Source organism: Elephas maximus, chromosome 17, assembly GCF_024166365.1.
Source record: "Elephas maximus indicus isolate mEleMax1 chromosome 17, mEleMax1 primary haplotype, whole genome shotgun sequence".
Lineage (NCBI taxonomy): Eukaryota > Metazoa > Chordata > Mammalia > Proboscidea > Elephantidae > Elephas > Elephas maximus.
In genome coordinates, this window is record NC_064835.1 from 46,074,177 (window position 1) to 46,099,393 (window position 25,217).

Here is a 25,217-nt window from a genome sequence, read left to right on the forward strand (position 1 = left end):
AAATGATTCTAGAGCCCTCTTATCATGTCCTACCCAATGTGGGCATGAAAGATTCCACTTTCTCTTTGGTTCACATTTCCTTTGAGATCTTAGCCCTCCTTGACGCTAGCTCAATATGGGCTCCCTGAGGACTTTCAATACGAGTAAATTCGGGGCCTGTCTTCCATTTCTCTGGCCCTTCCATAGCCCTGGAATCTAATCTCAAGTGCTTGCAGTGTCTTTTAGGTATCCTTCAGGATACAAGTATATTCAGAGCTCAGATATTTTCTAGCTATAAATTTTTTATCAAACATTGAGGCAAAAATTTTCCATATTCTTCCCTTTCCTTCAATTTTTTCCAGCTTTTTTTATTGTTTTACGAAACTGTTGTTTTAAGGAAACTAGTCCAACATTTATGTAACCTGAACCGATTTAAAATTCTTTTTAAGTTAAAATTGAAGCTCTTCATTAGATTTTAGGTGTTTCAAGCAGTTGTGATGGGCTACTAACCTAAAGGTTGGCAGTTTGAACACACCCAGGGGCACCCGGGAAGAAAAGCCTCTCAGTCTGCTTCTATAAAGAAAACCCTATGGAGCAGTTCTACTGTGTAACACATGGGTTGCCCTGAGAGTTGCAATCCACTGGACTACAAGTTTTCTTTTTTTTTTTTCTTTGACAGATTTTAGAGCTTCTATGACCCTGCTTTGTCTTTTCTAATCCATAAAATTATACTTTACATTATATATTTGGCTCTTGAAGGACATTGGCTAGTTTCACAACCTGTCACCCATGTAATTTGCTTTCATTTCACTGACTGCTTTGCATAGGCCCCTCCAACACCAGGCTGGCTGCTCAGATACTATAAACAGGGCCTTGGCTATGGGAGCTGATCTGCATCAGGCAGGCAGGGCCAGCAAGATGGTGCCACACACTCTGGTCCTCATGTCCCTGCTGCTCTGGGCTTCTGGTGAGAAATGAAAAGTGTTTCAATCTCTCTAGAGTAGTATCTTTGTAGAGTTCAAAAATTATTTTAACATAGAGTGGAAATGACAGTTAATTGCAAAATGGAACCAATTATTTGCTGATACGTCATATCACTAAATGTTGTGGTATAAATGGTATATTTTAATGTATGTGTGAAAAAGTGTGTGTATACATGTATGCATGGTAATTGTCTACTCTGATCGCAGGTGCCAGTGGGGACATTGTGCTGACCCAGTCTCCAGCCTCTCTGGCTAAGTCTCAAGGAGAAACGGTCACCATCAACTGCAAGGCCAGTCAGAGTGTGAGCAGCTACTTAGCCTGGTACCAGCAGAAGCCAGGACAGGCTCCTAAGCTGCTCATCTATAGGGCATCTAGCCGGGAATCTGGTGTCCCTGACCGGTTCAGTGGCAGTGGGTCTGGGACAGACTTCACTCTCACCATCAACAACTTCCAGGCTGATGATGCTGCAGCTTATTATTGTCAGCAATATAATAAGGCACCTTCCACAGTGATTCAGCCTCGAACACAAACCGCCTCCGGAGGGCTACAGGCCAAACGGTCTTCACTGTACCAGCTGCTTCCTTTCTGCTCAACCTGAACACGCAGGCTTCCTCTCTCTGACACAAAGGCCATATCTCCGGACTAATTCCTTGGAGTATGTGCAGATTCCAGGAGAAACTTAAGGGATGCGGCTTTTTATGGATCCTCTTTTGTGGGAAATTAGAGAAAAAAGAATGCTCTAAAAATCTCCTGTAGGCTTTCTCAGGAGATTTCTTATCACAGGAACCTGCTTATTTTACAAGGATAGATCACATGACTTATTTGGGGAAGGGTCCAGTGAGTTTTATACCCTGAAAGATTAGTTCTTGTGCCTTCTTTACTCTAGAACAGTCTCATTTTAATCCCTTATTTTCCGGAACTCTTTCCTTTCTCTGCAATTACCCCTCACAGCTCTGGACCTAACCCAGTATTAAATCTGAGCCCTACATGTTTATAATTTCCCTCACAGAAAGTGATCTTCCACTCTTACTTTTTCCTTCCATGGATTCTTTTTTCCAGCCAAGCCTTCCTGGGCAATGTCAATGAAGGTGTTTCCTTGCTCTAAGCTCCATATTACTGCCCTTTTCTCCTCTCTCCATTTCTCTCAGTGGCACTCATTCTTTCAAAGGCCAGTCCCCAACTCATTAACCATATCACTCTAGAAACAGGGGCCAGCTTTTCCATGTTCTTTTTTCATTACTTCCTCTTTAAATTAACCCCTTGGGCACCCAAGATAAATTTTGTGACTGAATAAAATCATGGTTCTTTCTTCTTGTTAGTTTCCATCTTGTCAGCCCCTGAGTCATGACAACCCAATGAACACTAAGATCTGACTGCTGTCATCCACAGGATTTTCACAGGCTGATTTTTCAGAAGTAGATCACCAGGCTTTCTTTCTAGCCTGTATTAATCTGTAAGTACTACTGAAACCTGTTCAGCAACGCAACAACAGGTATAGATGAAGTGTGGTAAATGACACCTGAAGGTCCCTGTTCCTGTTTAAGCTGACAACCCAAATAGCGTTTCCAGTCAGTGTAGATGAGACTCTGACTGTCCCTGCTCTAGGGAGGCTGTCTCTCCTTAGAGACAGCAGAGATTCTGGCACCTATTCAGCAGGACCTACCCTCTGGAACGTAAAATATCAGACACACGAGCATAACCCAGAGATGCTGTGTAATCAAGGAAAGAAGGAAGGTCAAACCAATGGTCTCTAACTGGGACAAGTGGACAGGCCTGGATGGCTTGTAGCATTTATTTGATATCTCATTTCAAAATGTAGGCCTATCTGAATAGGAAGATCACTTTGGAGAGAAAACTCCATGTCTAGGAGATGAGACTTCTGGGGCAGATAGAGGAAGTGTGCATGTCCAGGACTGGAGAGGAAGGAAGCAGCTGGTGCAGTGAAGACTCACAGACCTCCAGCCCTGGGAGGAGGCTTGTGTTCCAGGCTGAAGCACTGTGAGAGTGTAGCCATAATGTTGCTAACGGCAATAATCTGCCTCATCCTAAGCCTGGAAGCTGCTGATGGTGACAGTGACGTCTGCCCCAGACCCACTGCCACGACGCCAGTCAGGGATCTCAGATGCCTAGTGGGATGCAAAGGAGATAAACAGCTTAGGAGACTGTGCTGCTTCCTGCCGGTACCAGGCTAAAATGCTGCTAACACTCTGGCTGGACTTGTACTGATGGTGACCTTTCCTCCTGGAGACACAGTCAAGGAGACTGGAGTCTGTGTTACCATGATGTCCCCACTGACACCTGTGATCAGAGAAGACAATTACTATACATACATACACACACTTTTTCCTAGGCACGTTAAAATACACCATTTTAAATGTGCATTTCAGTGGAATATATGTCACACATCATTAACTGATTGTTTACCACTATGTCCTAAAATCATTTTTCAGCTCTACAAAGAAACTTCTCTAAAGGGATTGAAACACTTTTCATTTCTCACCAGAGACCCAGAGCAACAGGACCATGAGGACAGGAGCCTGTAACACCATCTTGCTGCCTTCACCTGCTTGATAAAGACCAGCTCAGATTGCAAAGTCCCCGTTTAAAAAATATAAGCAGCCAGACTTGGCCTGGGGGGTCTATGAAAAGCCATCATTGAATATGGAAGCAAAGTACACAGGCAGTCGGTTTTGAAACTAAGCAATGTACATCAAGAGCCAATGACTAGAAAACACAAAGTAGTCAACTTAGAAGCTCTAATATCAACTAAGAAGCTCTAAAACTACAAACATTAGCTTCTCTTAAGAAGAGTTTCTATTTGAAATAAGGAAAAACAAAAATGAAATGGGTTCAAGGTCCATAAATGATGGGCTTGTTTCCTGAGATCTACAATCCTGGTGAAATAATACAAAATGCTAGAAATGTATAAAGGAAAGAACAGATGACAATGGAGAACTTTTGGCTCACTTTTTGATAGTAATTTATGGCCAGAAAATGTCTGAGCTCTAAAGCCACTTTTTATCCTGAAGGACAGTTTAAGCTCACTACATACACTAAAGATTTAATTCTAGGGTATGTAAGATCCAGAGAAATGGAAGACAGGCCCAGAAATTACCCATGTGGGGAGTCCTCAGGAACCCTATGTTGTGCTAGAGCCAAGAGGGGAGGACTACAATCCCAAAGTCAGTGTGAAGCAAAGAAAGCAAACCTATCCTTCCCACAGCTTCTAGGAAATGCTCAAAGGGCTCTAGGGCCATTGTGGAAATGGACAGGAAAAAATAAGCAAGATTTCCTTGGGAAGTTGTGTCTGAAAGTCAACCTTCCAATGAGTTTCACTCCAGGTATATATGGCCTAGGAGATTCTGGAACTCTCCAACCTGGAAATTTGTTTAAGGAAGCCCCATAGATAGGTCCAACAAGTGGAAGCTGCTCTGGAAGAGGGCAAACCCATCATAAATCCTGAGGACACCTCACAAATAATTTTTCAAAGACTGATACCACCAAGAAGTCAGAGATCCTTAACACCCAAGAACATGAGATAACTGGGATATGAATATGAAGGTGATGCAACTGGAATAACAGAGAACAAAAGGCATCCTCTTCACTCTTTAGATTTGGGAGCTGTGTGAGTTTATTTAAAGAAATAAATGATAAACTTTAGATTGCACGCAAGGCACAAAAACTAAAAGCAGGGTACTACAGATCTGAAAAAAAAATTTCCAGAAATTAGATACAGAATTCACGTCTGTCAGTTTGTCATACTGTGGGGACTTGCGTATTGCTGTGATGCTGGTAGCTATGCTGCTGATATACAAATACCAGGAGGGTCACCACAGTGGACAGATTTCAGCTGAGCTTCCAGACTAAGACAAACTAGGAAGAAGGAGCTGGTGGTCTGCTTCTGAAAGAATCAGCCAGTGAAAACCTTATTAATAGCAGGAGAACAATGTCTGTTACAGTGCCAGAAGATGAGCCCCTCAGGCTGGAAGGCACTCAAAAGACGACTGGGGAAGAGCTGCCTCCTTAGAGTTGACTTTATTGACACGCATGGAGTCAAGCTTTCGGGACACTGGTGTGGCGATGTGGCTTGACTCAAAATGAGAAGAAACAGCTGAAAATGTCCAATAATAATTGAAATGTGGAACGTATGAAGTACGAGCCTTAGAAAATGAGAAATTGTCAAAAATGAAATAGAATTCATAAAGGTCAATATCCTAGGCATTAGTCAGCTGAAATGGACTGGTATTGGTCATTTTGAGTCGGAAAATCGTATGGTCTTCTATGCCAGGAATGACAGCTTGAAGGGAATGGCGTTGCACTCTTCTCAAGGAGAACATTTCAAAATCCATCCTGATGTACAAGGCTGACAGTGACAGAATAATATCTACAGCCCCACAAGTAAGATCAGTTAATACAAGTATTATTCAAATTTACCCACCAACCACTAAGGCCAAAGATGAAGAAATAAAAGATTTTTACCAAGTTCTGGGGTCTGAAATTGATTGAATATGCAATCAGGATGGTGATTAGAATGACAAAGTTGGAAATAAAGAAGGATCAGTATATGGAAAATATGGCCTTGGTGGTAGAAAGAATTGTGGAGATCGCATAATTTGGGGAGTATGAAAAGACACGGCCTTGGTTTGGTGACTACATAGAAGTCTTTCAATGAGTGAAACAGGACATAACTGGAGGGGGATGTGAAACGAGCAGAGTTTTTAAAAATGACGTTTCATGCTGACACAAATGATGCTAAAGTGAGGGGAACATGGATAACTCAGGAAAGAGAGGTGTGGAATGCCAAGATGCCCTTGGAGGGACGGGGATATAGGAGCAGAGGGCTTGGCCTCAGGTAGGAGGGCTGTCTGCTCATCTACAGTAATAGGAAGGAAGGAAGGAAGGAAGGAAGGAAGGAAGGAAGGAAGGAAGGAAGGAAGGAAGGAAGGAAGGAAGGAAGGAAGGAAGGAAGGAAGGAAGGAAGGAAGGAAGGAAGGAAGGAAGGAAGGAAGGAAGGAAGGAAGGAAGGAAGGAAGGAAGGAAGGAAGGAAGGAAGGAAGGAAGGAAGGAAGGAAGGAAGGAAGGAAGGCAGGCAGGCAGCACATGGGGTGTAGACGCCTGTGGATCAGAAGATGCATGAGAGGAGCTAGTGGAAGCTCTTTCAAGACACAGGAAATGAGGTCATTTGCTGAATTGTGGGATGAGAAGTAGGTGTTAAAACCTGAAGAGAAAAGAAAAGAGAAAGGTTGAGACTGAACTAACCAGGTAAAGGAAGGAACATAGTGAGGCAGGATTAAGGGCTGTCCTGAGGTAGTGTGCATGAATTTACAATGAGAGAATCAGAATAATTATGTGTTTTTCTCCAGCCACATTAGGAACATGGATGCAGGTGTGTGGAGGGTGGAGTTTTTTCCAGGGTTTAGGTTTTGCAAAATGAATGTGATGAAATAAGGGAGGGGCTGTCGCGTTCTTGGTTTGGGTGAGGGCGTTATTATAAAGGAGAAGCTTGGAATTTACAGTGGGTATCAATTAAATGGAAAAAAATTTTTTTTTTTTATATGAGTTGAATATCAACTTAGTGGCAGCTAACAAGAAGTAGGAAAATGGGAATATGAGGGGTACAGAGAAAGCCAAAACAAATTTGTTAAAAACTTCTTCTAAGAAAAAGGTAAAATTCTGTCTTATAAAATACAAAAAAAAAAAAAGGAGACACTCCATTTTTTAAGTTTTCTTATAATTGAAGGGCCTTATTTTCTGTTACTCAGTTTTATACTAGGAATTTTTTTTTTTTCAACGTATTTAGGATAATATAACTTGCATTGCTTTTATACAAAAGGCAAGCAGGGATCTAATTAGTATTTTCTCGTTCTTGAGATGTTTTCTCTGACATAAACTTGAGAGGGGAAACAGGGACCCGAAAGCCCAGGGGATAGTGGCTCTAGCCTTTGGCCTAGAGAGGATGTGCTGTTCCAGGGCAGCAGTAAAGGCCTTTGGGAGTCAGGGTTGATACAGGTTAGAGAGGGTCAGATGGGACTGCAAATGGCCACCTAGTGACGCCCAGAGTGAAGGCTGAGAGCAGATTCAAAGGAAGCGAGCAAGAAGGGCTGGAGGCCTGCTCTCTTTTGGAGCCAGAGAAGGCCTAGTTGCTGATTTTCTGACTACTTCATGGCAACTTTTTTGCGTGATCAAAACAAATAAACAACAGCAAGCTCTGTGAGAGTGCCTAGTAAGTGAGACCTTCTCCCACCTCTGCCCTGGTAAGAGGTTTGTATCTGGGGTCACATAGTTATGAGAGGATATCTTGATTTTCGAACACAGCAGATTGTTCTCCTATCTTTGATCTGCTGGTGAGGATGATGATGAGTGAAGCTGGCCTCAGACCACCATCACTGAAGCGGGCGGGCACCCCATCAACGCGGGTGGAAGTGAAGTGAATGAGGGCCTTAGGAGTCTCCCCAGGTTAAGTGGCCTCTCAGGTCAGTGTAGAGAAGACTCTGACTGGCCCTTCAGCTGATGGAAGCTCTTCCAGAGGAACTTGAGAAGCCTGTGTCACCGCCATCTGCTGGCAGGAACCTGCAATGACAGTCACACGGATTGATGCAGAGATTCTGTGCAATGAGGGATACAAGAAACAATGAAGCCAAATAGTCTAACTGTGATAGGTGGACAGGTCTCTGTTGCTGTAGCATTTATTTCAGGTCAATCCATTTCTTCGAGGCTCTTTCTCTTTTTTGCTGACCCTCTGCTTTATGACACATGATCTCCTGCAGGGACTGGTCCCTCCTGATAATATATCCAAAGTAAGAGAGCTGAAGTCTCACCTTCAAGGCTGAAGACTTCCAGGCCCACCGAGGCCATCCATAACTGGAAGGAAACTCTTTGAAGAGTTGTCATTCAGTCACAACTTTACAAGGAAATCCTGCTTGTTTTTTTATCTCCCCATTTCCACAAACGATTCTAGAGCCCTCTTATCAGGTCCTACCCACTGTGGGCATGATAGGTCCCACTTTCTCTTTGGTTCACACTCCTTTGTGATGTAGCCCTCCTGGACCCTAGCTCGATATAGGCTCCCTGAGGGCTTGCTATACGAGTAATTCGAGTAGTTGGGGGCCTGTCTTCCATTTCTCTGGCCCTTCCATAGCCCTGGAATCCAATCACAAGTGGTTGCAGTGTCTTCTAGGTATCCTTCAGGATACAAGTATCATCGGAGCTCAGACATTTTCTAGCTATAAATTTTATCAAACATTGAGGCAAAAATTTCTCATATTTTTCCCTTTTCTTGTTTTTTTCCCAGCATTTTTTATTGTTTCAGAAAACTGTTGATTTGAGGAAACTAGTCAACATTTATATAACCTAAAATGATTTAAATTTTTTTTAAGTTAAAATTGAAGCTATTCAATAGGTTATAGCTGTTTCAAGCAGTTGTGAAGGGCTGCTAACCTGAAGGCTGGCAGTTTGAACATACTGAGTGGTACCCTGGAAGAAAAGCCTGTCAGTCTGCTTCTATAAAGAACACAGACAAGAAAACCCTATGGAGCAGCTCTACTTAGTAACACATGTGGTTGTCATGAGTTGGAATCCGTTGGACGACAAGTTTTTTTCTTTTAGATATTAGAGCTTCTATGACCCTGCTATATCTTTTCTACTCATAAAATTATACTATATGTGATATATTTGGCCCTTGAAGTACACTGGCTAGTTTCACAATCTATCGCCCATGTAATTTGCTTTCCAGTTACTGACTGCTTTGCATAGGCCCCTCCAACACCAGGCTGGCTGCTCAGATACTATAAACAGGGCCTTTGCTATGGGAGCTGATCTGCATCAGGCAGGAGGGGCAGCACGATGGTGCCATACACTCTGGTCCTCATGTCCCTGTTGCTCTGGGCCTCTGGTGAGAAATGAAAAGTGTTTCAATCTCTCTAGAGTACTATCTTTCTAGAGTTGAAAAAAAATGACTTTAACATGTAGTGGGAAATGAGAGTTATTTGCAAAATGGAAACAATTATTTGCTGATTTGTAATATGACTAGATGTTTTGGCATAAATGGTATATTTTAACGTATGTGTGAAAAAGTGTCCGTAAAAATGTATACATGGTAACTGTCCCCTCTGATTGCAGGTGCCAGTGCAGACACTGTGCTGACCCAGTCTCCAGCCTCTCTGGCTAAGTCTCAAGGAGAAACGGTCACCATCAACTGGAAGGCCAGCCAGAGTGTGAGCAGCTACTTAAACTGGTACCAGCAGAAGCCAGGACAGGCTCCTAAGCTGCTCACCTACTATGCATCGAAACGGGGTTCTGGGGTCCCTGACCGGGTCAGTGGCAGTGGGTCTGGGACAGACTTCACTCACCATCAGCAACTTCCAGGCTGAAGACGTCGCAGTTTATTACTGTCAGCAAGGTTATAATAATCCACCTCCCACAGTGCTTCAGCCTCGAACACAAACCCTCCCGAGGGCTACAGGCCAGTGAGTCTTCACTGCACCAGCTGCTTCCTTTCTGCTCAGCCCTGATATGCACGCTTCCTCTGTCTGCCCCAAAGGCCACATCTCCTGAAGAATTCCTTACAGGATTTCTAGGTTCCAAGGGAAAATTAAGGGATGTGGCTTCTTCTGGATCCCCTTTTGTGGTAAAATATAGAAAAAAGAATGCTGTGAAAATCCCTCGTGGGCTTTTTCAGGACCTTTCATATCACAGAAACCTCCTTGTTTCGCATGGATAGATCACATGACTGATTCGGGAAAGGGTCCAGTGAGTTTTCTACCCTGAAAGATCAGTTCTTTCTTCCTTGTGCCTTCTTGACTCTAGAAAGTTCTCATTTTAATTCATTATTTTATGGGACTTTTTCCTTTTTCTACCATCATCCCTCACAAGTCTGCACCTACCCGATATTAAACCTGGATCCTTCATATTTTTAACCTCCCTCACAGAAAATAGTATTTCTGCCTTACTTTTTCCTTCCATGAATGCTGTTTTCCAGCCAAGCCATCCTGGTCAATGTCAATGAAGGTGTTTTCCTGCTCTAAGCTTCAATTTTACTGACCTTTTCTCCTCTCTCCTTGTCTTTCAGTGGGACTCATTCTTTCAAAGGCCAGCCTCTAACTCATTAACCCTATCACCCTAGAAACATGTGACACCTTTCTCATGTTCTATTTTCATTAGTTTTCAATTCCTCTTTAAATTAATCCCCTGGGCGCCCAAGATTAATTTACTGACTGAGGGAAATCATGGTTCTTTCTTCTTGTTAGTTGCCATCTTGTCAACCCCTGACTCATGATGACCCCATGCACAATAAGATCCGACTGTTGTCATCCAAAGGGTTTTCATTGGCTGCTTTTTCTGAACTAGATCACCAGGCCTTTCTCTCTAGTCTCTACTATTCTGAAAGTGCTGCTGAAACCTGTTCAGCATCAGAACAACATGCATAGAGGAAGTGAGGTGAATGAGGCCTGTAGTTCCCTCCTCAGGTTTATGCAGATGCCAGCCTGAGTAGTGTTTCCAGTCAGTGTAGAGGAGACTCCGACTGGCCCTGCAGCTAATGGAGACTTTCTCTCCTGGGAGACAGCAGAGATTCTGGAACCTAGTGAGCAGAATCTGCCCCCTGGGACCTAAAATGAGAGGCACCCAAGGATGATCCAGAGATACTGTGCCATTAGGGATAGAAGGGAAATCAAACCAAAATGGTCTCTAACTGGGTAATGTGGACAGGCCTGTGTGGCTTGTAACATTTATTTCACATCTCTTTCCAAATCATAGACCTATCTGAATAGGGGGATCACTCTGGAGAGAAAACTCCATGTTTAGGTTTTGTCTCACCTGGATCATAGAAGAGCAGGAGCCTAGCATCTGGGTGGTGCCCATCCTGCAGCTTCTCTTTGTGTGATGTTGCTCAGATTCCATCCCCCAAGAAACTCTATTTCATAGCTTTGTTTTTTCTTTTTTTTCAGCTTGGTTGTGTTATCCCTGGTTGCACAGTGACTAAGAGCTATGGTTGCTAACGAAAAGGTCAGTAGTCCAAATCTACTGGCCGCACCTTGGGATCATTATGGGGCAGTTTTGCTCTGTCCTATATGTCACTGTGTGTTGGAATCAACTTGATGGGAAAGGGTGTTGTTTTCTTGTTGTTACTGTTGAGAACATGCCCAAGACAGCACACACTGATTCAACAGTTTCTGTACTTCACAGATCAGCAGATGTGAGCTCAGGTTGGGGTGTGCCAAAGAAACATTTATGCAAAGAACCACGGAGTGTAATGGTGAAATCCTTATATCAATGGATTCTGGTTCAAAAACTTCTACACTGCATGCTTCTTACTTTTTGAATAGGGCAGTACTATTTGAATATGGTAAAAATGTTTTTTTTTTTTGATTCTCTGATAACAATAGTTATATTTTAGTTTTCCTGACATAATTGCTGCAGGTCACTGAGTGGTGCAAATAGTTCGTGCTCAGCTACTAAACTAAAAGCTTGGCAGTTGGGACCCACCCAGCGGAGCCGCACAAGAAAGGCTTAGTGGTCTGCTTCCATGAAGATTACGGCACAGAAAAGTCTATGGAGCTCGGGTCTGCTCTGTAACTCATGTGGTTGCTAGGAATTAGAATCAAGTCAATGGTAATGGGTTTGATTTTGGTCAATTACAGTTTGGAATGGAAATACATTCTTGAAGAGCACTTATTGAAACTGCTCATGAGGAAATGGTACTAATGCTCAATTCACAGAGTCAACAATGTTTGCAAACAGAGTGGTAGCAGAGGCTTCCAATATCCAGTGTTCCATCACTGGTGTCCAGTGCTGGTAGAGCCAGTCCATCTGTGGCTGTGGTGGGATCATATACAAACAACCTCTTTCTCTGATTTATCATGAACTGTGCTTTTCCCAGCTCATTTCATGTACATTTTCTACACCATGATCTGTACAATTTCACTCAAATCTGCATGTCACCCAGTAATCATTTCATTTTCTGCTTAGTTTAGACTTGGTTGGTTTCTCTTCTTTGCAATCAAAATCCCTGACTGATAAGAATATATTTCAATATTTGACAGTACCAGATTTTTATCAATGTTTTTTCACCTTGAATGTTACTATTCATACTAACCATTTTACATTTCTGATTTTCGGAGTTGCAGAAAAAAAAAAATCTCATCAGCATATTACTCATTTTTGTTGTTGTTGTCAGGTACTATCCAGTCAGTTCCAACTCTCAGCAACCATATGAACAACACAATGAAACACTCCCCAGTCCTAGGCCATCCTCATAGTTCTTGTTATGCTTGAGCCCATTATTGTAGCCACTGAGTCAATCCGTCACTTTGAGGACCTTCCTCATATCCAAGGTATGTGAGCCGAAGTTTCGCCACCCTCCCTCCTAAATATCACTCTGGTTGTACTTCTTCCGAGACAAATTTGTTCCTTCTAGAAGTCCATGGTATCTTCAATATTCTTCACCAACACAATAATTCAAAGGCATCAATTCTTCTTTGGTTTTCCTTATTCATGGCCCAACTTTCACATGTACAGGGGGTGAATGAAAACATCATGGCTTGGCTCACATGCATCTCAGTCTTTAAAGTGAAACCTTTGCTTTTTAACACTTTAGAGAGGTCTTTTGCAGCCAACGTGCCCAGTGCAATGCATCCTTTGATTTCTTGAATGTTGCTTCCATGGTCATTGATTATGGATCCAAGGACAATGAAAGCCATGACAATATCAGTGTTTTGTCCTTTTATTATGATGTTACTTATTGGCCTGGTTGTGAGGATTTTTGCTTTCTTTACGTTGAGGTGTAATTCATACTGAATGCTGTGGTCCTTGATCTTCATCAGTAAATGCTTCAAGTCCTCTCCATTTTTAGCAAACAAGTTTGTGTCATCTGCATCATGCAGGTTGCTAAAGAGTCTTCCTCCAATCCTGATTCCTCATTCTTCTTCATATAATCCATCTTCTCAAATTATATGCTCAGCATAGAGACTGAATAAGTATGGTGAAAGGATACAACTGTGACACACACATTTTATGACTTTAAACCATGCAGCACCTCTTTATTCTATTTGAATGACTGCCTGTTGACCTGTGCACAGGTCCTCAAGCACACATTTAGGTGTTCTGGAATTCCCATTCTTTGCAATGTTATCCAGAATATGTCACAAATCACACAGTGGAATGCCTTTGCATAGTCAATAAAACACAGCAAAATATCTTTCCGGTATTATCTGTTTTTAGCCAGGATCCATCTGACATTAGCAGTGATATCCCTTGTTCCAGGTTGCCGTCTGAATCTGGCTTGTATTTCTAGCAGTTCCCTGCCAATATAATGCTGTAGCCACTTTGAATGAATATTGTTTGATGATTTCCACATTTAGTTGGATTACCTTTCGTGGGAATAGGCATAAATATGGACAGAGTCTTAAAATTCTTACCTTTAGAAAGAAAAACATTTCTGTCATTCTGTATCCTTCTAGTAGTTTATGGGGTAAATGTCATTCTACATCTTTCACTCTGCTTTTTATTTTTCAAACCCAACTTACAAAATTTCTCGAAATCATTTTTCTCAACACAAAGTAATTGGGGAAATTCAACGGTTGCGGAATTAGCCTCTTGTGTTTCCTATACATTTACAAAAGGATTTCTGGAATGTCAAAAACCAGCATCTTCACCAATTCTTCTCAGCCACACTCCCCCTGAGAACATTTAATATAGAATGATATTTCAACCATCTTAATTCAAGGGGAACCGCAAGTGGTAAAATAAGAAGCGGGGTGTTGGGAAAGTGGGAAAATACTAATGGCTAAATATCATCAAATAGTATCCTGATGAAATATACAAAAACCTACTTAACCTCCACATGTATTCAACTTGTGCTGCTACTGTCTCTGTCAAATGTATGCCTGTCATGCTGAACAAATTTAACTGACAAATGTACACAGGCAGGAGGATTAGGATGAGCTCTCAGTCAGCTCTCCTGACATCTTGTCTAGTTGCTCAGAGGCACTTGGACGTCCTCCATTCTCCCTGCTGGCTCTGCCATGTCAAGACTGGTGGAGCTGACCAGCCATGAACAGGCAGCATCTGAGGTGTAGCAGAGGCACACAGGGTCTAGAGTCCTCAGCTTCAACCTATTCCCCTGAGGTCTCCGACGTCTTCCTCTTAGCAGACTCAGAGAATCTGCTGGGACTGCTCCCCACACAGGCCACGCATTTGGGCAGCTAGGCCACCCCAAGCAGAGAGGTTTGCGTGCAGGGCTGGACCACTGTGGGAGGAAGTCATATACTTCACTGTCAGTAATAAACTGGAATATCCTCAGCCTCCACCCTGCTGATTTTCAGAGCGAAATCTGCTCCTGACCCACTGGGACCCGAGAGAACAGGCTTGATGCCCTATAGATTAGGAGCTGTGGAGGCTGGCCTGGCTTCTGCTCGTCCTAGTTCAGATAAGTGTAACCATCACTATATAGGAGGGTCTGACTCTACTTGTAGGAGATGGTGGCTGGCTCTCTAAGCATGACTGGCAGAGAGACTGGAGTGTGAGTCACCACAGTATGCCCATTGCAAGTTAAAATTATGAGAGAGAAGTGAAAGGTTACATGCCAATATTAAGGAGGATTTTCAAGATTCCCTTTCGCTATTTATTTCAGGCTAATTAATTGTTTTGTGTGAGTGTGTTTGTGTGTGTGTGAAATTATTATACATACCCTAAACCAGACAATTAAAAAAAAAGAAAAATAGCCTGAGAATGCCAAGCATAAAAGAGCCCCTTTCTTTTCTAAAATCTTCACCAGAGATCAGGTCCCTCTTGTTCTTGTTCTCCTGAGTTTCACAGGTCTGAACACCATATTTCCCCCACAGTGTGTGTGACATCCTCACCTAACTTGAGAACAGAATGCACAGTGGAAGAAGTGGTGCCCTGAGAGCTGACCCTCCCCACCTCCTTCTCCTTTCCCATCCCCCTTCTGTCCTCACCAGGGATCCAGAGCATTAACAGCCCCAGGAGCTGAGCAGGAAACCTCATTTTAGAAGTTGATCTGAGGAGTCCGGGTAAGGAAAGGCAGATTAGAGCTGAACTTATATCTCAGACTTTGTCAGGGAAGGTCCTCCCTGGGGAACAATATGCAAATCCCTTGGTGGGTACAGCAGTGTGGAGAGGACCAAGGGGAGGGTGGGCCTCTCCTGTGAGCAATTAATTAAGTGTCTTCTGCGTTTAGAGGAAAACCAACAGACAGAAAGTTGGTCCTGCCTAGAGTAGTGGTCACTTTGGATTGTAGAAGGCTGTATTCATGTCAAGGACACAATGCACATGGCCCTGACACTGTAAGAAAGCATCAGAGACCCTGAAGATGGACAGATGAGTGTCTAGGGCCATCCTGCATGGTTCTCGCTCAGCTAACCTAAAAAAGGAATCATTCCCCACACCCACCATGTTGATCCACAGAGTGTCTGCAAATAATGAGCTGGACCTGAGATCATTCGAGATTGTCTGGTATCCAGTAGTTAAGTAGAAACTTTAGTGAAGGGTAAGGCAGTACACAATAGCGCAGAAGCCAGCACAACTTGTACAAGACAAGGTCATGGTAGCTCTATAGATGCATCCAAACTCCCTAAGGGACCGAATTGCTGGGCTGAGGGCTGAGAGGACTGTGATCTCGGGGCATATCTAACTCAACTGCCATAACATAGTTTGTAAAGAATATGTTCTACATTCTACTTTGGTGAGTAGTGTCTGGGGTCTTAAAAGCCTGTGAGCTGCCATCTAGGATACTCCACTTGTCTCACTGCTTTGGGAGTAAGGAATAATGAAGAAAACTAAAGATACAAAGGAAAGATTAGTCCAAAGGACTAATGGACCAAATCTACCACAGCTTCCACCAGACTGAGTCCAGTACAACGCAGGGTGTCTTGCTACCATCACTGACTGCTGTGACAGAGACTAAAATAGAGGTTCCCAGAAAGACCTGGAGATAAATGTAGAAAAAATTCTAACTCAGAAAGAAAGACCAGACCTGCTGGCTTGACAGAGACTAGAGAAACCCTGAGAGTATGGCCCCCGACATGCTTTCAGCTCAGTAATGAGTTCACTCCTGAAGTTTACCCTTCCGCCAAAGGTTGAACAGACCCACGAACAAAACAAGGCTAAAGGAGTGCAGCAGCCCTGGGACAGGAATTGAAAGGCAGGAGAGAATAGGAAAGATAACAATAGGGAACAAAGGATTGAGAAGGGAAAGTGTTGACATATCATGGGGTGGTCAACTAATGTCATAGAACACTGTGTCTGCTAAATGTTTGATGAAAAAGAAGTTTGTTCTGTAAACCTTCATGTAAAGTACAATTAAAAAAAAAAAAAACAGATTCCTGCTAAAAAATATTGTCTGGTATATGGTGATACCAGGTTAATTGATTAAGAATGTTGGAATCTAGTGCTACAAACTCTCTTTCCCTGGGACTCAGTGAATGAAACTCCTAAAGAGCCTCAACTCAAAAGAGCTTGATAGGAAAGAAAAAATTGTCTCTTATACATACACAGCCAATAGCCCAGTTTAAGGCAAGGGGAAAAGAGGAAAGAATTTTTATGCCTCAGGTAGTGAATATGAATATTCCTGGTAACCACTTGTTGACCTTGATGAATAATCTATCTTATTTGTCTTTCTTTATATGCATATATAAAGTTGTTCTGTTATGTTCAGTAATGAATCAAATATAATCAAATCAATTTGAATCAAATCGAATTGAATTAAATAGGATAGAATGAAATAACAAGATATGATAAAATGAAACCTCATTAAAGAAATTTGAGCTCCCTAGAATAGTCAGGGAAAATCATAAAGTTGAAGAAAAATTTAGAGGCTATAAGACCTAGATAGAAACTTACTTGGGCAGATCTCACTCCTCTTTCATATTCTTTTCCTTGGAAATTAGGAACCTCCTTATTTGGTTCTCTCATACCCGAATATCTTGGCAGTCCTGGGTGAAAGTTGAAACTAATTATGAGAATTAATCTTAATTGTCCGTCCCAGAATGCACCAGCATTATTTATTTAAGGCAAAGTAAAGATTCAAGCAGTCTCTGGGTGGCACAAACAGATTGCACTCACCTACTAATCCAAAGATTGATGACTCAAACCCCCCATCAGTGCCACCACAGAAAGGCCAGGAAATCAGCTTCCATAACGATTACAGGGAAGGGAACCCCGTGGAGCTCACTTCTGCTGTGACACACATAGAGTAACCATTATTTGGAAGGACCATGAAGATAATGGGTTTTTTTTTTTATGAATTATTTTCATTTTTAAAAGGGCAAAACTTGTTGATTATATTAAAAAAATATAACAAATGTTTACTTCTCAATAATATTTCTGAGTAGCAAAAGAGCAATATCTTTTATTTCTGGCTTGATACTAAAGGTACAAGATTCATTAAAACTGATGTACCCTGGATTCAAACTGTACTATTAATATTGCTCGTAACAAAGCTCTTTTACCCTCAGAACTTGTACAAAAAAAAAAGATAGTGGAAAAACTCTTATAAAAGTTGCCCGAGATTGATATCTGCAGGCAAACAGAGGGACAGGGACAGGAAAAGGGAGACAGAGAGACAGGAAGAATTTGACTCAATGGCAGTGAGTTTGGTTTTCTTGGTTTTATAACAGTAACACTTTAATGTGTCAGGCAAATACAGACATTTTGGACTCCAAGCTGAAACAGGAGAAACATGTCAAGAATTTGACCTGAGTGCCCCCTGGTGTCCTGCTGACTTAGGACCAAAAACCAAAATCCAAACTTGTGGTGGAGTGGAAAGGGACTCATAGTGATCCCAAAGGACAGAGTAGAATCACTCCATAAGGTATCCAAGGAGTGCCTGGTGGATTCAAACTGCCAACCTCTTGGTTAGCAGCCTAACCCTTAACCAGTACGCCACCAGGGTTTCCTAAATACAAAAGAAGTACAGAATCTCCACTCTCCAATGTTTGGCCCTCTTAACAAGGAGCCCTGGTTTTGCAGTGGTTAAAGTGCTTGGATGGTAACCAAAAGGTCTGTGGTTTGAACCCACCATCCGCTCTGCAGGAGAAAGATGGGGCAGTTCTCTTCCGTTAAAGATTTACACCCGTGGAAACTCTATGGAGCACTTCAACTCTGTCCTACAGGGCCGCTATGAGTCAGAATCCACCCAAGGGCAGTGGGTTAACTAGATCACCTCCTTCCATAAAGAAACCCTATGGGGCAGTTCTACTCTGTCCAAAAAGGTTTCTATGACTCAGAAGTGACTCAACAGCAGCAGGTTATTGAACTAGAGCTCAGGAGGCTCTGGGTGGTGCAAGCAGTTCAAACACTTGGCTGCTGAGCAAAAGGCTGGAAGTTTGAGTCTCCAAGAGGCTTATCAGGAGAAAGGCAAGTTGGCCTGCTTCAGACCAGTCAGCCACTGAAAACCCTATGGAGCCCAGTTCTACTCTTACACACACGGGGTCACCAGGAGTCTCAGCTGACAACATGGTAACTGGCTAAGTAGAGCACAAATCCAGGATCATGTCAAGATGAGCTCGGGGGTCTGAAAACGACCCGGAGGCTCTTCCTGGGATGCCAGGCAACATGTTGGCTGAGGTCTGGTGGCTGATGTCCCCTAGTTGAAGGTGATCTTAAGCTCTTATTTCTGAGAAGTACCCTTTACGGCTGGCACAAAATGGTGTGAAATATTGTCCCCCCTTAAGATAAACGTTGTGTACCCCATAGACAAGGTGTAGGGAAGAATATACATTCTATCTCTGCATCTTTACTGTGTGCCTTTTTTCTTAAAGGAACGAAGCAACTGGTAGGCCTCTTTGAGTTCTGGACTTTCATTCCACCCCCAGGTATACTGGTGTGGCCCATACACCAGGTACATGGACTCGGCCAGCGTTGAGAGGGCCTCAGCGTAGTAGAGGCTCTGTAGCACGTCCAGCATGCAGTGCAGTCAGTTGGGATGCAGGAGACTGAACAAGGCTATCAACCATCCTGACATAGCTGACACTTAGAGGACACCCTCCAAACAACAGCAGGAAATACTTTTCTTTTAAAACACTTGCTAAGATAGGCCTATAACATCTCTCAATTAAATTCAGTGAGTCCAAATCATGTGAATTATGGCCCTTCAGCTGCTGGGGACTCTCTCCCGGGGAGACATCCAAGGTCCTGGAAACTGTGTCATCGCCATCTGCTGGCAGGAACCTGCAATGACAGGCACATGGGATGATCCAGAGATTTGCAATCAGGGATCCAAGAAACAACCAAACCAAAATAATCTCTATCTGCGATAGGCGGACAGGCCCGTGTCACTTGTAGCATTTTTTCATATCTCATTTTAAAATCGTAGCTCTGAATGGAGGGATTATTCTGAATAGAAAACTCCATCTCCGTGTTTAAAAATACCCTCTCCCCTGGAACAGAGCAGAGCAGGAGCCTGAGGTTCTGGACGGTGTCACCATCCTGCAGCTTCTCTCTCGTGTGATGTTGTTCAGCAACCACCCTCCAGAAAAGGGTCTGTTTATGAGTCTCAGATCAGCAGGGCTGAGCCCAGGGTGGGATGGTGGTGAGGGGACATTTACGGCAAGAGCCAGGCACTTTGATAGTGAAAGTCTCAGAGCACAGGGTTGTGGGAGAAAATCTTGTAGGTGCTCTTTTCTGACTCACTCTTTGAATATGGCAGTGATGGGCACTTATGGTCTTGGATTATCTTCCCCAAATGAAGGTTTAACTAGTGATGTGGAGCTAATGTTTGTGCTAGACTACTACTGAAAGGTTAGGAGTTCGAATCCACCTCTGGGTCCTTGAAGAAAGGCCTAGCGATGCACTTCTGTAAGATGAAAAGCCACTTCATTCTGACTCATGGTGACCCCATGTGTGTCAATGGTATGGTTTTCAATGATTAATCTTAGAAGTAGATCGCCAGGTTTTTGTTTATTTTATTTTATTTGTTTTGAGGCTAGGACTAGGAGCTGAGTGTATTAACTGTTAAATATAATTTTTAATTAGTTAATTATTTTTTGATTGTTTCATACATGGTGGTAAATCTTGCCCTTGTTATTCCATCTAGCCTACAAATGGAAGTCTGTCTGCTGCTGAGTTTTAAAATTTTGGTGACTGCATTACTAATTTGTAGAAATTCAACTTGTTCTTCTTCAGGTCTGAAGTGTCCCCACTTTTGGTTTCTGTACCTTGCATACAATGTTAAGTATGTCATTTGTTTCTTTGAATAAACTCATATGATGCCCAAATGTGAAGTATGAACAGAGCTCCTTTTGTTCCCGGTTATTTCTGTTGCATCACATTTGTATTCATATCATGTTGTTGTTCTGCATCATCACATTGGTTCCAACTGATAGTGACCCTCTGTGTACAACAAACCGAAACACCCCCTGGTCCTGAGCCGTCCTCACAGCCTTTGCTATGTTTGAGCCCAATGTTGCAGCCACTGTGTCAGCCCATTTCTTTGAGGCTCTTTCCCTTTTTCTCTGACCCTCTACCTTATGACGCATGATCTCCTGCAAGGACTGCTCCCTCCTGATAATATATCCAAAGTAAGAGAAATGAAGTCTCACCTTCAAGGCTGAAGAGTTCCAGGCCCACCGAGGCCATCCACACCTGGAATGAAACTCTTTGAAGAGTTGGCATTCAGTCACAACTTTACAAGGAAATCCTGCTTGATTTTTCCTCTCCATTTCCACAAATGATTCTAGAGCCCTTTTATCAGGTCCTACCCACTGTGGGCATGATAGGTTCCACTTTCTCATTGGTTCATATTTCCTTTCTGATCTGAGCCCTCTGGAACCCTAGCTCAGTATGGGCTTCCTGAGGACTTTCAATACGAGTAAATTCGGGGCCTGTCTTCCATTTCCCTGGCCCTTCCATAGCCCCGGATTCCAATCTCAAGTGCTTGCGGTGTCTTTTAGGTATCCTTCAGGATACAGTATCTTCAGAGCTCAGACATTTTCTAGCTATAAATTTTTATCAAACACTGAGACAAAAATTTCCCGTGTTCTTTACTTTTCTTCTATTTTTTTCTAGCATTTTTTACTGTTTCACAAAACCGTTGATTTGAGGAAACTAGTCCAACATTTATGGAACCTGAACCCATTTCAAATGGTTTTTTGTTAAAATTGAAGCTATTCGTTAGATTTTAGGTGTTTCAAGCAGCTGAATGGGCTGCTAACCTGAAGATTGGCAGTTTGAACACACCCAGGGCTACCCTGGAAGAAAAGCCTGTCAGTCGGCTTCTATAAAGAATGCAGGAAAGAAAACCCTATGGGGAAACTCTACTGTGTAACAGATCTGGTTTTCATGAGTTGGAATGTGCTGGACTACAAGTTTTTTTTGTTTTTTGGAGAGGTATTAGACCTTCTACTATCCTGCTTTGTTTTTTCTCTTCATAAAATTATACTTTATGTGATATATTTGGCTCTTGAAGTACATTGGCTAGTTTCACAACCTATCTCCCATGTAATTTGCTTTCCATTCACTGACTGCTTTGCATAGGCCCCTCCAACACCAGGCTGGCTGCTCAGATACTATAAACAGGGCCTTTGCTATGGGAGCTGATCTGCATCAGGCAGGCAGGGGCAGCAAGATGGTGCCACACACTCTGGTCCTCATGTCCCTGTTGCTCTGGGCCTCTGGTGAGAAATTAAAAGTGTTTCAACCTCTCCAGAGTAGTATCTTTCGACACTGGATAAAGGATTTTAACATATAATGTTAATACAGTTATTTGTAAAATGGAACCAATTATTTGTTGATATTTAATATCACTAGATGTTGTGGTATAAATGGTATATTTTGTTGTATGCGTGAAAAAGTGTGTGTATGAATGTATACATGGTAATTGTCTACTCTGATTGCAGGTGCCAGTGGGGACATTGTGCTGACCCAGTCTCCAGCCTCTCTGGCTAAGTCTCAAGGAGAAACGGTCACCATCAACTGCAAGGCCAGCCAGAGTGTGAGCAACTACTTATCCTGGTACCAGCAGAAGCCAGGCCAGGCTCCTAAGCTGCTCATCTACGATGCATCCAGCCGGGCATCTGGGGTCCCTGACCGGTTCAGTGGCAGTGGGTCAGGGACAGACTTCACTTTCACCATCAGCAACTTCCAGCCTGAAGACGCCGCAGTTTATTACTGTCAGCTGTATTATTATAGTGCTAACACCCACAGTGCTTCAGCCTCGAACAAAAACCTCCTCCCGAGGGTAAAGCCAGTGAGTCTTCAGTGCACCAGCTGCTTCCTTTCTGCTCAGCCCTGAAAGTGCACGCCTCCTCTCTCTGCCTCAAAGACCACATTTCCCGACTAATTCCTTGGAGTATGTGCAGGTTTCAGGAGAAACTTAAGGGATGTGGCTTCTTCTGGATCCCCTTTTGTGGGAAATTATAGAAAAAAGAATGCTCTAAAAATCTCTTGTAGGCTTTGTCAGGAGTTTTCATATCACAGGAACTTGCTTGTTTCACAAGTACAGATCACATGACAGATTTGGGGAAATATCCAGTGTGTTTCACCCCCTGAAAGATCAGTTAGTTCTCTCTTCCCTGTGCTTCCTTGCCTCTGAAATGTTCTCATTTTAATTCTTAGATTTTCTGGACTTTTTTCTTTCTTATCAGTCACCCCTCACGACTCTGGGCCTAACCCAGTATTAAACTGGGGCCCTTCATACTTAAAATCTCCCTTACAGGACGAAATATTCCTCTCTTACTTTTTCCTTCCGTGGATCCTGTTTTCCAACAAAGCTTTCCTGGTCAATGGCAATGAAGGTGTTTTCTTGCTCTAAGCTCCCATTTTACTGCCCTTTTCTCCTCTCCATTTCTGTCAGTGGCACTCATTCTTTCAACGGTGAGACTCTAACTCATTAACCCTTTTACTCTAGAAACATGTGACAGCTTTCCCATGTTCTTTTTTCATTAGTTCTCAATTCCTCTTTACATTAATCCCTTGGGTGGGCAAGTTTAATTTAGTGACTGAAGGAAATCACGGTTCTTTCCTGTTGTTAGCTGCCACCTTGTGACTCCAAGACTCATGACAATTCAATGAACAATATTATTGTTGTGATCCACAGGGTTTTCACTGGCTGATTTCTCAGAAGTAGATGACCAGGCCTTTCTTCCTAGTCTGTATTAATCTGCAAGTGCTACAGAAACCTGTCCAGCATCACAACAAGATGTGTAGAGGAAGTGTGGTAAATGAGGTCTGTAGGTCCCTGCTCCGGTTTATGCTGACAACCCAAATACTGTTCCCACTCAGTGTAGATGAGAACCTGACTGTCCCTGCAGCTAGGGAGACTGTCTCTCCTCGGAGGCAGCAGAGATTCTGGCTCCTACTCAGCAGGATCTGCCCCCTGGAACCTAAAACGTCGGACACACGAGGATAATCCAGAGACGCTGTGTAATCAGGGAGAGAAGGAAGATCAAACCAATGGTGTATAACTGGGACAAGGGGACAGGCCTGGTTGGCTTGTAGCATTTATTTCATATCTCATTTCAAAATGTAGGCCTATCTGAATAGGAGGATCACTCTGGAGAGAAAACTCCATGTCTGGGAGATGAGGCTCCTGGGGCAGATAGAGGAAGTGTGCGTGTTCAGGACTGTGGAGGAAGGAAGCAGCTGGTGCAGTGAAGACTCACAGGCCTCCAGCCCTGGGAGGAGGCTCGTGTTCCAGGCTGAAGCACTGTGAGAGTGGAGCCATAATGTTGCTAACAGCAATAACCTGCCTTATCCTCAGCCTGGAGGCTACTGATGGTAAGAGTGAAGTCTGTCCCAGACCCACCGCCAGGACGCCCATTAGGGATCACGGATGTCTAGTGAGATGCAAAGGAGATAAACAGCTTAGGAGCCTGTGCTGCTTCCTGCCCATACCAGGCTAAAATGCTGCTAACACTTTCGCTGGACTTGTACTGAATGTGACCTTTCCTCCTGGAGACACAGTCAAGGAGACTGGAGTCTGTGTTACCATGATGTCCCCACTGACACTGCGATCAGAGAGGACAATTAGTATACATACATGCACACACTTTTTCCTAGGCACATTAAAATACACCTTTTTAAATGTGCATTTCAGTGGAATATGTGTCACACATCATTAACCCATTATTTACCACTACGTCCTGAAATCATTTTTCAGCTCTACAAAGAAACTTCTCTAAAGGGATTGAAGCACTTTTCATTTCTCACCAGAGACCCAGAGCAAAGGAACATGAGGACAGGAGCCTGGAACACCATCTTGCTGCCTTCACCTGCCTGATAAAGATCAGCTCACATTGCAAAGTCCCCATTTAGAAAATATGAGCAGCCAGACTTGGCCTGGAGGGTTTATGCAAAGCCATCATTGAATATGGAAGCAAAGTACATGGGCAATTGGTTGTGAACCAAGCAATGTAAATCAAGATCCAATAAGTAGAAAAGACAAAGAAGTCAACTTAGAAGCTCTAATATCAACTAAGAAGCTCTAAAACTACAAACATGAGCCTCTCTTAAGAAGAGTTTCTATTTGAAATAAAGAAAAAAAAAGGAAATGGGTTAAATGATGGGCTGGTTTCCTGAGATCTACAATCCAGGTGAAATAATACAAAATGCTGGAAATATATGAAAACAAGAACAGATGACAATGGACAACTTTTGGCTCACTTTTTGATAAAAATTTATGACCAGAAAATGTCTGAGTTCTAAAGCCACGTTGTATCCTGACAGACAGTTTAACGTCACTGCATACATTAAAGATTTAATTCTAGCATATGTAAGATCCAAGGAAATGGAAGACAGGCCCAGAAATTACCCAAGTGGGGAGTCCTGAGGGACCTTATGTTGTGCTAGAGCCAAGGGAGGAGGGCTGTAATCCCAAAGTCAGTGTGAAGCAAAGAAAGCAAACCTATCCTTCCCACAGCTCCTAGGAAATGCTCAAAGGGCTTTAGGGCCATTGTGGAAATGGACAGGAAAAAATAAGCAAGATTTCCTTGGGAAGTTGTGTCTGAAAGTCAACTTTCCAAGGAGTTTCACTCCAGGTGTGTAAGGCCTAGGTGATTCTGGAACTCTCCAACCTTGAAGTTTGTTTCAGAAAGCCCCATAGATAGGTCCGACAAGTGGAAGGTGCTCTGGAAAAGGGCAAACCCATCATAAATCCTCAGGACACCTCACAAATAATTTTTCAAAGACTGATACCCCCAAGAAGTCAGAGATCCTTAACATCCAAGAAAATAAGATAACTGGGATATGAATCTGAAGGTGATACAACTGAAATAACAGAGAACAAAAGGCATTCTCTTCACTCT

The 25,217-nt window shown here is 42.9% G+C and overlaps 1 pseudogene and 1 gene segment (V, D, J or C); both read left to right on the plus strand.

The window, feature by feature from the left end:
• The first annotated feature begins 865 nt into the window (after nucleotides 1–865).
• On the plus strand, nucleotides 866–23,378 carry LOC126060261 (immunoglobulin kappa variable 4-1-like). The segment is given in 3 exon segments: nucleotides 866–946; nucleotides 21,813–22,153; nucleotides 23,226–23,378. Coding segments are annotated over 3 exon segments (543 nt in total).
• LOC126060453 (immunoglobulin kappa variable 4-1-like) lies at nucleotides 8,795–9,608 on the plus strand (annotated as a pseudogene).
• Nucleotides 23,379–25,217: the final 1,839 nt, after the last annotated feature.